Raw genomic sequence first — 16945 nt, forward strand, 5'->3', positions numbered from 1 at the left:
ATGGAAAAAAATATGGGGGGATATGATTTGGACACCTGGACCATCTGGAGCAAACAGAACAAAGCCACAGGTGATGTCAGCAGAGGGAAGGGGAAATACTGGTCTGCAGAAGACATAGTATCTCTTTGAGCTGTGCTATAACCTAATTGTGCAGATTTCACCCAGAGCTGGGGAGGAGATTAGTAGAAGAGTACTCATTCAGCATCACAAGCCCTGATCTATTTCAAGCACAACACACATTTCACCACTGCACGCTCATGTGTACACTGAGCCTGAGTCTAACATGTTCCCTGTCTCCATCACCCTGAACCTCTCTAGGCAGAAGACCCTGGAGCCCATTCAAGCTCAATGGTGGGCCTGTCCACATATGCTTGGGCTGGCTCAGGATGCCCTGGCAGCCTAGGTATCTGTATATTAGGTCTGTGTCGTGAACCCAAGGGAACTGGGACTAAGCATGGTAGTTCTAGCCCTCTGTATTTAGGCATTTGGTACCAGGATGAAACAGAAAATACTTACAGGTAATGTTCAGAGAGAATGGGTCCCTTTTGGGGTCCCTCACTTGGTTCTAGGTTCACATTCATAGGGACCTGTGTTAGTCCTCACAACACTGAGTAAAGTGAGAGTCCTGTTGTCCGTCAGCCTGTCCTCTCCTGAGAGGGTTTGGTCATTTATCCTCCACAGGTAGGCTGTATTCTGAGTCTTAGGCTCACACATTAATGCTACTGAGTCATCACCGTCCAAGGGATTGGAATTGTTGGTTGTGATGTTGGGCTTGGGTAGCAGTGCTGTGCTGACCACAGAGAGATATTTGCCCTGTGTTTTACTTCTGATTCTTGCAAAGGCCTCTTACAACCAGAGATAGTCTCTTAACTCCCAGCTTACCCAGATCCTTAAAGAATCAGGCAGGAAGTAAGTTAAAGGCAGATGGAGTGGCTGAGTGCTCAGAGATAATGGGGCCTCCTGTGCTGTGTATGGAAGAAGCAAGGACTTTCTCATGAGTGAACTGAGCTGTGGTGTTTTGTGATGGTCAGACTCAAGATTTAGAATGAGAGACCTCATTTTATTTCCTGGTCCTCACTGAACCATTGCCTGCCTTGAGACACAAGGATCAGGTCCCTCCAGCTACACTGACCTCTCCTGCTGAGTGTAGACCTGAGCTCTCCAAGCCTTTGCTCTTCAGGGCTGTCCTACAGATAAGTTATGATTAGTCTTCCCATTGAGCTTCCCTGAGAAACCTGACAGACTGTGAGAGATCTCACACAGCTCAGGATGTGCCTGATATTTAGGTCATGCTGGGTCACAGGTAGACTATTCTTGTCAGGTGTTTGATTTTGATTGACATGAATCTGGGAGCCCTATAAGAATCCTGAGTCTATGAAATGATCTAGAGGAGTGAAGGTCACTTAGTAGGTCTCCATGATGGGGACCTGGAGATGTGGTTGTGGACCAATAGCTTGTGCCACTGATGGCCTATGTGACCCTGACTCAACCACTGTGTTTCCTGTCTAAGTTTTCCTATAATAGGAAACATGGTAAAAGATCATTGCTAGGCCTGCAAGTTAACCATAAATGTGAACAATGACCTGATCTTCCACGAAGCAGTGTCTATTACTATTTTTCTACATGAAATAATCGCTCAACAGCGGTTGGAGAGATGGCCGAGTGGTTAAGAGCACTGGCAGTTCTTCTAGAGTTCCTGATTTCAATTCCCAGCAATCCCATGGTGGCTTACAACCATCTATAATGAAATATGGTGTCCCTTTCTGGTTGTCAGGCAAAACATTGCATAATAAATAAATAATTTAATAAATAAATAAATAATAATTAAATAAAATAAATAAATAAATATAAAATGAGGCTAAACAGATTGTGGGAAGGAAACACCAAGAAGCTTCAGTAGCATGATGTAAATTACATATAAGAAAGAGGAGCAGGTTTGAAATAAACCATAGAGAATTGTAGTCAATGGCCATGTATATTTCAGAGTAGCCAAGACAAATTTCCAATATCTTACCATAACAAATGGGAGATAAATGGGGTAGTACATGTTAAATAGTTGACTTAATCATTCTGTCTTGTACACAGACATCAAAGATTACACTCTTTCTCCAGACTACTTTCAGTTTGAAGGCAACTTAAAGGACTATTAACAAGTAATAGACCATGGATCAAGAAAGTGGAGAGATCATTTTCAAATGCCAGAGAATGTTATGTATTGTACATCTGAACATGGGTCAAAATATATAAAGAACTCTCACAGTTCAACAATAGTAACAATAAAACCACAAGCAGCTCAATCCAAAGAGAAGGAAAAGACCTGACATTTCTTTTAAAGAAAGAGGAACAGATGACCAACAAAGACAGGCTGCTTAGTTTTTGTCTATCTGATAGACTAAATTCACATGGGAAGAGAAAACCTCAGTTGAGGAATCACCTCCACCACAATGGTCAGCAAGGCTTTTTCTTAATTACTGTTTGGTGGAGAATGACCCAGTGCTATCCCCTTTTAGATAGCCCCATTCTTATGGGCCCTATAAGAAAAGCAGCTGAGCAAGTTGTGGAAGCAAGCCAGGAAGCTTTCCCCATGGATCTTGCCTGCACTTCCCTCAATGACAGACCCTGATCAAGACATTTAAGCCAAATAAACCCTAACTGCCAAGTTGGTTTGGGTTGTGGCCGTTCAATACAGTAACTGGAAAGCTATTTAGAACTGCTATGGGTGCAGGGAGTGATTACATACGCCTTTAATCCCAGCAGTTGGGTGGCAGAGGCAGGCATATTTCTGCCAGTTTGAGAACAGCCTGGTCTACAGAGTGAGATCTAGGAAAGGCACTAGAACTACACAGAGAAACCCTATTTCAAAAAAAACTTAAGTTAAAAAAAAAAGAAGAGATCAGGCGTGTTCAGGGTGGTATGGCTGTAGACGACGTACACGCCTTTAATCCCACCACTTGGGAGGTGGAGGCAGGCTGATCTCTGTGAGTTCGAGACCAGCCTAGGCTACAGAATGAGTTCTAGGAAAAGCGCAAAGCTACACAGAGAAACCCTGTCTCCAAAAACCAAAAGACATAAAACAAAAACTAATAGCTTTAATTTTTTTCACCAATTACAAAATTAAAATGGGGAAAATGGTACCATTCTCTTCTAGAATTTTTTTTGCCTTAGTGGTCTAAAGATTGTCTTGATCTCTGTGAGAGGTAGCCACTCAAGATTGCCTCTTAGAGATGTAATGAAGCTCAGGCTATGAACACATGTCGGATAACTACATACCCCCAAAGATGATGCTGACCCTTCCTGAAAGTGGAGTCTCCGACTACCTTATCTTTGCTGTGGCATTTTTGAACTTGCTGAGATGCTCATCTTATTAACCAGTATAACATTTCCTAAGTCTACATCTTTGGTGGCAAAAGTTATAGTGTGGTAAGACTCTATTCATAAATACAGCTTTTTATCAGAATTTGATAAAACCTTCTGTTTCTGTGAAACAATTATTTTTAATATTTTTCTTTTACAAGTAACTTTTTATCAGTGCAGAACTATCTAAGGGATGACTAGCTTACGAATATTCTGTTAAAAGGTAGTTTTATAAAGAAAAGTAAAATATAATCATGTCTTTTATAGTGGTAAAATTAGTGTTTATATGAAAGTAAAGATCTGCTTAGTTTTTAATATACTTCAGACTGATTGCTTATGATGTATTTTCTCTGACTTTTTTATTCTTTTCATTTTCAAGGTATTAACAACTGTTAATATTTTCAGAATACTGCCATATGTGTAGCTTTGAAGTGTGTATTAAGTGAGAACAGGAGAGAGACTGATTTACGCTGAAATGTCCTGTATCTTTCCTTTGGTACTTACTACAATGAAAAGAAATTGGAAAGTAAAGATTTGTAAAGACTTGAGAAGAGAACTAGTTATTGTGAAGGGAAGAGAAAAGAGTGACAAAAATATTAGGGAATTTGAATTTAGAGAAATTACCCACTTTCCCTGTGTTTTTGTGAAGAACATCTATATTCAAAAACTAACTTGTAAAAAACAATTTAAATGTATTTACTGAGTTAAATAGCTAAAATGAATAAATTTTATGAAGTACACAGGTCTAAATTAAACGGTAATGTTGTAACTCTTGAGTTGAATTTTGAACCATTTGAATAGTGTCAATTCCAGTTGAAAAGGTGTCCAGTGCAGGGCTGGGTGCATATATCTTTGATCCCAGCACTTGGGAGACAGAGGCAGGTCTCTGAGAGTTGAATGCCAACCTGGTCTACAGAGTGAGTTCCAGGCCAGCCAGGCTACATAGTGAGACCCTGTCTCAAAACAAACACAAAAAAGAAAGAAATGCAGTCGGTATGGCAGAAATATGTAGAGTTTACTTGTGAGAGAGGATGGATCTAAAAGAAACAGGGTAAGATATTAAAATTTAAAAATTTAGGCATTACCTCAGGGAAAAGCCTTGCCAGGGAAAGGGAACTACTTTACCACTAATAGCTCGTCTGGACCAGACGCTAACTGCCTTGGGAATCATCTGCACAATCAGGAAATGAACTTGACTTTTCCATTTCTCTTGAAGCTTTTCAGGACAAGCCCTTCTGCTCTTCACTAAACCTACATCTTGAGTAATTCCTGAAATATGCTGAATGGGTTCTTTTTCGTTTCCTTGGGTGTTTTTCTGTGAAGAGTTATGTGATCTTTCTGATATATAACCATGTCATTGGCCTGAATAATTCTATGGAGGGAGTCTGTTAATTTAAAAGGAACCTGATAGGAATATTAAAGGAAGCTTTTAGACGGCCTGTGGCTAGATTTATTGATTTGGTGAACAAACCTGTGTTCTTTGCTGACTTTCAGCTAATGGCTAACCGTGGTCAAAGAATGGCTTTCACTTAATGTTTTGACTTACTACAAATAAGATAAAGAATGCTTTAGTAATTAGAAATCTTTTAAAATATAAAACAAATGTACAAATAAGACTCATCATCTTTTTATAAGAAAAAAACATAAGCCTTTATCATTTATTCATGAGCTAAAGCCATTAAGATAAATCAGATTATCAACTTCCTGTCTCTGAAGTTTGGGTTGTTTTTATAGATCCATGTAATAGAGCACTTCTTTCCTGTGAAACAGGTGCTTTGAGATCTCTTACCTTCTTCTCATTAAAGTGTTTGTCACTTTAAATATAATCAGAATCCAGTAGACAAGCATATTTTTATTTTGGCAGGACAAATTTCACAGACTATAGACTTAATTTTAAGACAGTCCTGAAGATAAAACAATATTTAAAATAGCCTATTTAGCCAAGTGTGATGGTGCACACCTTTAGTCCCAGCACTTGGGAAGCAGAGACAGTGGATCTCTGTGAATTCCAGGTCAAGGCTACATAACAAAAGCCTGTCTCAACAAAAAGAAAGAAAAGAAAATCCAAAGAAAAAAAGATGAAGAAAAAACATAAAGTAATGGTTATCCAGTAGAAAAGGCTTTGGGGCAAAACTAACTCCAAGATAGTGTTTCTAATTTGTAATCTGGAATGGATAACTCAATCCTAAATCCTCTTTTGTCTTATTTGCCTGTGAAACGTAGGTAATGGTATTGTCCCTTGGATTCCTGAAAGTTCATTCACTAAGAGATATCCCTTGGAGCACAGTTGAAAATAATTTCTGAGTAGCTATATAGTACTAATTGAGAATGATCAGTTTTCAAAAAGCACCTTTGTGGCTCGTACAAAATCACATTCACTCAGTCTGTAACAGGCTTTCTTGACTTGATCTGACAATGGAGATAATGGAACAATTTGAGTCTATGGTTCAAACTCTACAGTTAGATGATTGCAATTTCCTCCTGTCTTTCATGAGATCTGTGTAAACTGATATTTGCCTTATTTAGAAAGCTGATCACATTTGCAAGAAATAAAGATAATTTTGGTCATAAAACAAATCTAAGCTTTCAGATTTGGGAGCCATGGTGTAAAACTCAAGAAAGTTTATTTAAATTTTAATGGCTTTGCTAGAATTGCATCATTTTTTATTAGGCAAGTATGAACTATATATACTTGAATATACAGAACCTAATGATTTCATAAAGTTATGTTGTCAATCATGGTGTATGACCCATACTATCTCCACTTTCTAATCTTGACAAACATTTGTGGGTTTAAAAAAATTGATCTAGCCGGGCGTTGGTGGCGCACGCCTTTAATCCCAGCACTCGGGAGGCAGAGCCAGGCGGATCTCTGTGAGTTCGAGGCCAGCCTGGGCTACCAAGTGAGCTCCAGGAAAGGCGCAAAGCTACACAGAGAAACCCTGTCTCGAAAAACCAAAAAAAAAAAAAAAAATTGATCTAAATAAATTTTCATTTAATTAAATCTTCATGTATGAAAACAAAAGAAGAGAAATGCTATGGAGTGATGCTTAGTGGCACATGATTAATCTCAGCACTCAGAAGGCAGAGGCAGGTGGATCTCTCTGAGTTCCATGCCAGACAGGTCTACAAAGTGAGTTCCAAGACAACCAGGGATACACAGAGAAACCCTGTGTCAAAAAACCAAAAATGTAAAAAAGAAAAAAGAAATGCTTAGTGGCCAGGCATGGTGGTGCACACCTTCAATCTCACTACTCTAGGAATTCTAGGCTGGCCAGCAGGAGTATGTAGTGAGACCCTGCCTCACAACCAAAAACACAAAATTTGTGTAACACCAGCAGTCGTTCTAAAAATACACATGATTGGCCAACCTAAACTATACATTCTTAAGGATAAGTCATATATAAATTATAAGCTATTAAAGATAGTTATTAGGATACAAGTTAAAGCTTGATCATCTGATAAATCATCAAATTCTCTATACATAACTATGTTTAGAAACATGATAAATATGCTGAATATTAACATAAAATTTCTTACTTCACCCATGACATTAAAAAAATTTAAGCTTCCCACTTTTAACTATCCCATGCCTCTTACTCCGAGAATTTAGCCCAAATTACACTTTGAGATCATTTAGATAATATTTCCATTTACCATGTCTGAAGAGAATATGCTTTGCTATCCAATTTTGAATAAAAGATATCTCACCAAACAGATTTCAGAATAAGCTTTTACTGTTCCTTCATTAAAAGAAATTCACTTTATATTGGATGTTCTCAATAATCAGTCTCCTATGTCCCCTGATTTATTAAATACATAAATGCTGTTTGATGTAAAGTTTTGATAAGGGTATGAAAGTTTAGATATAGAGACCATTTAGGAAAGTTAAATAATATCTTATGATATATGAATTGCCAATTATTGGGATAGATAATTATAACATATAAACATCTAGATATGGTATGAATGGTAATCAAGTCTCAGTAAATAACCTGGAGATATTGAGAAGGTATGCCTAAGTTAGATCTATGGATAAAGTTTTTATTGAAATCTGAGATAATAGGCTTTAGAAATACACTCATGTTTGCATTAATATAGTAGTATACAGACGTCCACCAGAAGGAACACTCGGTCTAATAATAGGCCATAGCTCCTCCACTGTACAAGGTATAATAATAGTCCCAGGAATGATTGATCCTGAGTTTACTGGGAAAATTAATATTATTGTCAACCTCCCACAAAAAAAATTCAGATTCTACAGTGCAGTGACTAATGGAGATGCCAGTTTGTATTCTAGTGTTATTGTCTTCTGGGTTCAGGAAACTGAATATTATGGAACAACTAAATCATTATAAGACATGGAAAGAAAATAATTGACTTGCTAGACATAAGCCTAGACATTTCTTACATTTTAGAAAATGATTGGACAAGTACTTAAAATAATTATTACTCCTTCATCTCTTACAGGTCTAGGTCAAGCTAATATTGTAACCAAAAGCTCAGAAATATTAAAACAATCAGATAGATAAAATTAAAGCCTATTCTGCCCACAGGCATCCCCTTTATACCTAACACTCTGTGGGGAAGAGACATGCTGCAATTAATTTGTGTATCATTAATCTCTGCTATGGACTAATATCAGCTCAGATGCTATAGACGGGTGTTAAACTTAAAAGAACCCAGGTAAACAAACCAAAGGCATAATTGAGCCCATTATTCTAGAAATTATAAATGATAGACATGGCCTAGGGTATCAAAATTTATCTTAGCGGCCACTGTTGACTGCTGACCCCTCTACATGGAAATCTGATGCTCCTATCTGGGTTAAACAATGGACTTCGAATGCTAAGAGAATTGTAGCAGCTATTTGTCTGGTGGAGGGAAAGCTTAAAAATAGGGCATAAAGCCTCCCACCAGCCCTTGAGTCACCCCAATATTTGTAGATTAGAAACAAAATCAGGCTTACAGGCTGTTACAAGACCTTAAAATATTAAATGAACTTTATGGGAGCCAAAAGGAGCTTCACAGCCTGGCTTGCCATCGCCCACAGCCACACCGAGAATTCAAAATATAATTGTCATACACTTACGAGTTGTTTCTTCATCATACCTCCTCATCCTAAATATTGTTAGCATTTCACTTTCAGTTTGCATTGTATCCCTGACATAATGAAACTCAAATGCTAACATGCAGAGCAGGAAATATGAGTTCTGTTTATCCAGAACTCATTGATTGAGCTGAGTTCCACATCATATATACAGATTAACTATAAGAGCTATCTGTCAATTATATTTTCCTCTCAGTCCCTAACTCAGTTATATATATATATATATATATATATATATATATATATATATATATATATACATGCACATATATATAACAATATATTTATTACACAGGTGATATTACATTTATAAAAAACTATAAAGCTATGTCCCATTGATTGGCAGATAGGTCTATACTGGCACTTTCTCATGTCTGTCCAACAATTACAAATTCTCTCCCTGTGGAAGCTCACCCATGAGGCCTATGTCATTATGACTTATGGGTATGAAATAAAGAGATAAAACAGAATTTTTCCACTGCTTTTCTATTTTAGGAAGGCCTAGAGCTCATAATTGGACAAAGGCCTTACATATACTTCAAGAGCTCTTAACAATTGGTGCTTAATTTTTCATATCTCCACTACAGGCATTCCTTAATACCACCTGCCAAGCCACAAAGTTATACCTAAGCAGTCAGAACCTTCGCACTTGTATTTGTAAAGGTCCTGATGTTTTCATAATGTCAAAAAGAGGATGTACTTACATGTTTTCACAGGATACTGACCCATCTTTATGAATCCTGGATTGACTGGTCACACCAAATATTAGGCTGCTGCAGGAAAAAGGTGCTTTAAAGCTGCCAGTCTGAATACAGGCTGTTATTTACCTGTAGATACTTAAATATTGAGCTGTGACTTTAAAAATAAATGATACAATTCCAGATTTTTTTGATGAACTCTGTTCATCAATGATATCAAAACTTATAGAATTATAATTAGAAATAATCCTGTCCTAAATGAATTTTTATTAATTTTGATCAAAAGATGATCAAGACGAGATATATTATAAATGAAACTTTTCAGATTTCATTCTCTGACTATGCTGCTGTTTTGTTGAAACAACAAAGATTCACAATTTTGCTCTGAAAAATCACCACTGTTATCATATTGCTAATAGATCTAAAGATTTTTTTCTTTTAAAAGGTTCTTATAAGCTTCAGGAGATCTAAATTCACCAACACTCAACAAGCCAAGAAATATCAGAATGAATGCAACCTGACTACAGTTTATGTCTTCCAATTACACATTTTGTTTTTCTTCTCTGGGAGGATGGATCTTGCCCGCTCTTGCTGGCCTAATATCCCCTTCTCTCATCTGCCAAAACCATGCTTTTAATATTCTATAGGTACACTTAAGTGAAAAAGTTTCCTCCTTAAAACTCATCAAATGCATGTTCTAATACATATTTTTGTTTCCAGAAGAAATTCTGATGATTTAAAGAGTTACACATTGTCATCTTCTGGATCACAGAATTGCTATTTAGCTACAGGTCTGCACCCCATCCTCCATTCTCCAGCCCAAATGAATATGCTGTCCATCTCAGCCCTGCATCATGCCCTCTCACACATGAGACAGAAAATCCTGCTACCCATGTCTTACGGAGCCTGAAAGAACCTGCTCTTCCTGGGTTTCCACTGAATTCCAACCTTCAACACCCTCAGCTTCAGACCCATATCAGCAGGAAGTAACCATGAAAAATTTCTATAGACCGGTTGTGACTTAACCCTCTTTCAGTGCTAAACTCCCCAGCCCAGGGGCTGTACTGACCTTAAAAATGCTCTATTATTAATTAATTGATTAATTAATACTATAAATTCTGCCCATGATCCTGAAATGTATATCCTATCAGATTTTCTCCTCAAGTACTTCTGACATTGTTCTGTATAGAAGTCTGCTATGTATATCCTGACACAGATTATTACAATCCTCCCATAGCTAAATGGGTCAATATTGCCTTGATTACAAACTTAAATCATTAGGTCAGTTTTTTTTTTTGTTTTTGTTTTTGTTTTTTTTTTTTTTTTTTACCAGAGTGGTTTATTCTTTGGCAAAGAAAAACAAAAGAGTGTATTAATAAACCTCCATGCTATGCCATGAGAACAAATACGACCGTTGGATTGATACTAAAATATCACTTTTTCACATTTCTGAGCATGAAAATAACATTGGTTAAAGAAAAGGCATCTAATAAATAATCACTGATTCTCAAACTGAATGACGTAGCCAAATAAAAAAAATGACAAAAGCATTCACATGTACTATTTTAACAAGTGTAAATCATTTAACAAACCCTTTCAATGAACAGCGTTTTAAGAGAACAGTTCATTTAACCATTAGCAAAATACCACATCAAAAATATATTAAGGCACTAAAATAAATACACACATACTGCATTGTCAATGTATGGAAACATCATGACGCGCACTGACTGATAAAGTAAGACTATTTTAGTTTTGAATGCATAGTAATCTAGCTAGCAGATTCGGATGTGTAAATCAGACATGTACTTCTGAACTTCCATCTTATCCACAAGATAAAGGACTAGTGACGGATTTGAAGCAATGACTTGGGTCAGATTGCATTCCACGCCTAAGATGTTCATTTGTTTCAGGTTTTGCTTCCCTTGGCCATTTATGCTTCCAAAGTCAACCTGCAGTAAGGAGTCTAGCAACTTCACAACTTCTGAATTTTCAAGTAAACAGCTTTATCAGATGATTATCATCAAGAACATGATTTACACTAACATTTTCACAGTTTAAAAAAAACACAAGTTATTGCTGATGACTGTTCTTCCTATTGGAACTTCCCACTGGCATGTACTCTACAAGATACACAAGAAACCCCCTGTAGCTTCGGTTAATGAGAAACTGGAAAATCCACAAAGGAGGCTTTTTTTTTTTTTTTTTGGTCGATACATGAGAAACATTCTTGTGAGAGGCCTTTCAAAAATTACAACTATGCATATAGAAAGGTTTCATGATAGGTCTATATGAAACATTTCCTTAGATTCCTGACCATATTAACAATCAGAAGTTTTTGCCTATATCTGAAAGATAAAATTATTGATTTTACTATCCTAATTATTTCTATTTTGCTAAAGAGGGCTCTGATATTGCTATGTAAACATTATCGACAACAAATATTTAGTTTTTCTATTATGTACCTGCTGAATTCCTAGGTTAAGGGCAAAATGAAAATGCTCTCCTTCATCCTCTGTTCCACACTGTCCACCCAAAAGACAGGGTGTAGCATGTGGAAGGTTGGAGCTAGGGAAGAGAGCATCTTTAAAACAGGACTGCAAAAGAAAGGGCTGATCCAGGACATCCAGTTACGCACACGGGTTCCCTCTTGGCATTCCTGAGCCTTAGTTAAAACCTCACTCACACTGTCCACTCCTGCCTCATCTGTGGCTGAGCGCCAAGGCACAGGTTACATCATGAATGGTTCAGCTTAGAGAACAGCCTGAGTAAACCTGGGAAGAGGGCGCAGCTAAGCGAGGTGCAGAGGCTTCATTTCGTTGGAGTGGTTCACTGTCTGTGCTGAAGCACACAGCGTGGACCTCCACAGGACTCAGGCCTGTACAGAACTCCTACAGTTAGAACACTAACTGCCTACGAATCACTCGAGATTCCAGATGGAGCTGGCACCATCTCAGACACGGTGAACCGTGTTTGTGGAAGGTGGCAGGAATGGACTTTGTTGATTTAAGACAGTCTCATTCTGCAGCCCAAGCTGCCCTTGACCTCATTCATGGTAATCCTTCTGCCTCAGCCTCGAAGTGCTATGATCACAGATATGGGCTACCATGTTTGGCCGGGTATTGGCCCTTTGGAAAGGACTCCCAAATGACCCTCTGTCAGAATGTCTTTGCTAATCATGTAGTGTTTCTTTTTCACTCTCACCAATGAAAAAGGCTGTCTTCTAGAGGCTATAAAGTGAGTGATACTACAACATAGTGAATACAGGAACAGGTGAGACTCATTTATATTCATTGTCAGACAAACTTTTGGGAAAAACACATCACCTTTCTCAAGAAATCTTTTCATGCTTTGGAAATTATTATTTATTTAAATCTTTTAAAAAATTAACGCGTATATGTGTTTTTCCTGTCATGTATCACTTGAGTGCAGTACCCACAGAGGTCAGAAGAGGGAGCTGGATGCCTAGAATCAGGAGTTACAGGTTGTGAGTTGCCCTGTGGGTGCTGGGAATTGAACCTGGGTGCACAGCCAAAGCAGCCAGTGCTCTTAACTGCTGAGCCATCCCTCCAGGATTGAAAGTTGTTACTGTAGAGACAGGACTTTGCTATGTTCCTTAGGCTGATCTGAATTCCTGGGCTCAAGTGACCCTCTCCTCTCAGTTTGGTGTGAGGGTGAGTGACAGCTACAGGGCACGCACCACTGTGGGCAGCTTGGAAGTTATTATTTTTAAAGGAATAAATACTTGAAAGCTTTGAGGTTTTCCCCCCACACCCCACAGGGTTTTTCTATATAGCCCTGGCTGTCCTGGAACTTACTCTGTAGACCAGGCTGGCCTCGAACTCAGATCTGCCAGTGTCTGCCTCCAGAGTGCTGGGACTAAAGGTATGCACCATCACCTGGCCAAACTTTTGAGTTTTTAATACTATTATACATATAACTCACATAAAAGGTTTATAGCATACATCCAGCACCCTATGGATACTGTTGCTGGTATGGGCCATTTAATCCTTGCTACAATGTATACTTCACTTTTGTTTTTATTAATTTTTATTTATATTTTAATTACTAAAAGTTTAATTCAATAGACCATTTGCAAAATAGCTCACTCACATAAAAGGTTTATAGCATACACCCAGCACCCTATGGATACTGTTGCTGGTATGGGCCACTTAATCCTTTCTATAATATATACTTCACTTTTGTTTTTATTAATTTTTATTAATTTTTATTTATATTTTAATTACTTAAAGTTTAATTCAATAGATCATATGCAAAATAGTTCATTTAACTTATTTCCAAACACAGAGATTTAATCTGAAAATTGAAACATAATTGGTTTTCAGTTAAAAGTATAATACACTAAGCATGTTTTCCTAGAATGTCTACACACAGGTTTACTGTGATATGAAGTAGAAAATGTGTACTTTTTGTGAATTTAAGAAACATTCACAAATATGTAATATGATAAAGTAGATTTTAGTTGAATGGTGCAAATGAATGGTTAATTACAAATGTTAGCTAAAAATAAATTCTTAGTTTTTGGGGAGAAAGTAGGAAGAGAATCAACTGTGGTTCTTGGAGAATTTTTGTGAGTGCTTTTACATTTCATATTTAAAGTTTTTTTTTTAATTTGATGGGGATTGATTGAACCTGGGGTCTCATATATGCTTGGCAAATACTCTACCACTGAACCCATCTACCTCAGTCCATAAAATTACATATAGAAGGTATAGAAAAGTGTGTAGGCACATTAATACTAACATTGTACTAAGCTACACAATTTTATTCCTAAAAGATTATACATCTTAGATACTCTTGCTAAATTAATACTTGAATATCTCTTGTTATCACAGAGTGAAAACTGAGAAGCTGTGAGGGTTAGGTATAGGTAATACAATAATAACATTGATGCTTTTAACATGTCATGTACAATATTTAATGTATTGCTATTTAAAAACTGAGAGAGCTAACATTTATATTAATATTTGCTATTTGGAAATAATGTTTCAATGCTAATACTCTGCTAATTTAGACCACATGAAGATTAATTATATAGCTATTTAATATATCATGTTGGTTAACTAGTATTTGAAGATACACATTTTTTTCTGAGTGGCCTTTGAGAAAAGTGCATTAACTGTGGTTTCCAGCCATACATTACTCTCCTAACTTGTGATTATTTAAACATCCTCCTAAGGAATTAAGTAGCACTCAAACCACAAGCTCAGGCAAACTGACTTCTGTCTCCCACTTCTGCATGTCCACTTCCAACCATCATTTCTCTCAGTCTCTCAAAAGTCTCTCAAAACTATCAGAGTTTTCTAAAAGGCTCCGCAGTTTGCTGGAGTCTCTGAATGATTACAGCATTCTGTAAATCTGCTTCTTCCAATGTCAGTGTCTCATCCAGAAGTCTGAGAAAAGGAAGAGCTGTTGCCAGGGCAAAGGGGGGGCTTCTCTGAGATCCTTGGTATTTTTCAATGAAGTCTTTGATGTGGCTCACCCTATGAGAAACATTAAATCTTTGGACAGTCCTTTCCCCGTTGGCCAACCAGATCTGGATCCTGGTGATGGGCTCCAAGTTGTTCAGTGAAACAGCAGACAGAGCACTTTTATTCTCAACTTCGATACTCTTTGCTTTAGAAACGATTTTTGGTGTAGCACTTCCTAGTCTGTGACCCTGTCCTGAGAAGGGCTGGAACACAGGCTTTGTAGACATACATACTTCATTTTTTTTATCTTCTACTTTAACATCCACCTCTTCTTTATCAAAAATTCCCTGTAATTCTGAAGGTAATTCCCCCTTTTTGATGGAGTTCAGAAACTGCTGACTTGCACCATCAGAGTAACTTCTAAAGTCATCATTGACTGTGAATCCATTTTTCCACAATTTTATATTTACATCTACCTGTTTCTTCTGTTCAGTGGGGGACAAGCATTTGCACCAACCTTCTCTGCTTCCTCAAAAAGGCTGTCAACGAAATAGTCACAGTTCCTTTGCTGATTATCATTGAGGGGCTGATTGTCAGGAGGTCCTGTTTCACAAACCCAGTCTTCTTTTACACTGTCAAGATTATCTACTTCTTTCATTCTCTTTCTGCTACTTGGGGGCGCGGTCCCGCGGCCTAGTCCTCGGGTCCCTGAGGGTCCGCAAGCGTTGCCGCCGCCGCCGCCAGGCGGGAGCCGCTCAGGCCAGGGGCGCCTGGGGGACACCCTCTTTGGGGACCGGCGCGGAGAGACGGTCCGCCTCCCTCGGTCCGCCGGACGCGCCCCGGGAGCGCGCCCATTAGGTCAGTTTTAACTGCAGTCTTGGTCCCACAGGTGCTCACGACTAACTCGAGTAACTCCTTATCTAACAATGCCTCTTTAAAATACAGTTTAACCAAATTAATACCACTAATCAGAGATTGATAGAGTTATGTTCCAAACTAATAATTTTTTGATAAGTCACAGTTACAGTATTTAGACACATGTGACCATATTATGCTATACTAGCTAATGATAGATTTTTATGGTACTCCTCTGCTCCCTTCTTGGGACAGAAATATTCTGATCATATACAACTACACCTATTAGATGGCTAAACTAAATCTCAGCTTGCCATCTACATAGATTACTGATTATAAATACTAATTAACCATAATTTTTCATTTTTCAAGTCATCTACAAATTTAAATTTTTCATGTTTTTCACTACCCTAGAGAGAATAAAACATTCTCTTTTTTTCAATGAACAAAAAACTGGAACTGCTGCAAGCCATAGGAAAACATAATGGAATTCAGCTACTATCCCAAAAGCTACTACTTGGAAAGATCAGGGAAATTTGTAAACGTCAAGTCATGGCTTAAGAAGTTTTGGTGATAGTTTAGCTTTTGCATATATATTAGCTGGTTCTTACAATGATTTTCTTGTATGCTATGTGTGCTTCCAAGAACTCCTAACAGTGTATTTGTCTAAAATACCTATCAAGCATCCGAGGCCAAACAATCTCCTGAACTAAGGTAACAACCTTATAGAAACAATGCCTGTCTCCTAGGTCAGGAGGATAGCTTCATTTCTTGTGCAATTTAAGCAGAGACCCTCCTTTCTTATAGAACCTCACTAACACCTAACTTCTTACCTAACCACTTCTAGAAATGTAGACTGAGCACATTAATCCCCTTTTCTTGATATAGTAATCAATCATTAGCTCTCAGTTGACCTCTTCTTTTACCATTCCCTTTTGCATTGTAAAAGAAAGCCTGATACTCACTCCTTGAGGAAAATTCTTACCTGCCTTTATAACCCTGTACGAATTCAAGCCTGATGACTTGCTCTGGCAGAGGATTGCTATTGCTTGGGTTTATAACTGAATACCTCAGAGACTTGGAGATTGTTAGGTATAAGGAGACTTAGAGGAAGATTTTGAGGGGAGAACTTGAGGACAAGATGGAAGATGAGGAAGATCCAGATAGAGAATTACTAGATGAGTAAGGCCAAGATGAGAAAGCCCTGATGAGCCAGAATTAAGATGAAAGAATTAAGATAGAACTTAGAGGGGACAGTAGATACATATAGAGAGAAATCAGGTAAAAAGAGCTAGGCAGGAGAATAGAACTGTACCTCTGTAGACAGGATTGTGTCCCAGAGGAATAAACTTGACAGACAAAGAAAGAGCATGGTTTTCTCAGATTCATTTTCCAAAAATAATTGTCGCTGTTCATAACTTCTCTTCTGGCCCATGAGAAGAATATTATTAAGGTGGATCCTTAATATTCAAGAATAACATCCTGTATTTTATTGA

General features: G+C 37.7%; 1 protein-coding gene across 1 annotated transcript; it reads right to left on the bottom strand.

Moving 5' to 3' along the window:
* Positions 1–14466: 14466 nt before the first annotated feature.
* Positions 14467–15379, bottom strand: LOC114687728 (UBX domain-containing protein 2A-like). Its single transcript, XM_028862363.2, is given in 2 exon segments — positions 14467–15105; positions 15108–15379. Coding segments are annotated over 2 exon segments (774 nt in total). The 5' UTR covers positions 15253–15379; the 3' UTR covers positions 14467–14476.
* Positions 15380–16945: the final 1566 nt, after the last annotated feature.

Source organism: Peromyscus leucopus, chromosome 1 (genome assembly GCF_004664715.2).
Source record: "Peromyscus leucopus breed LL Stock chromosome 1, UCI_PerLeu_2.1, whole genome shotgun sequence".
NCBI classification, from domain to species: Eukaryota; Metazoa; Chordata; class Mammalia; order Rodentia; family Cricetidae; genus Peromyscus; species Peromyscus leucopus.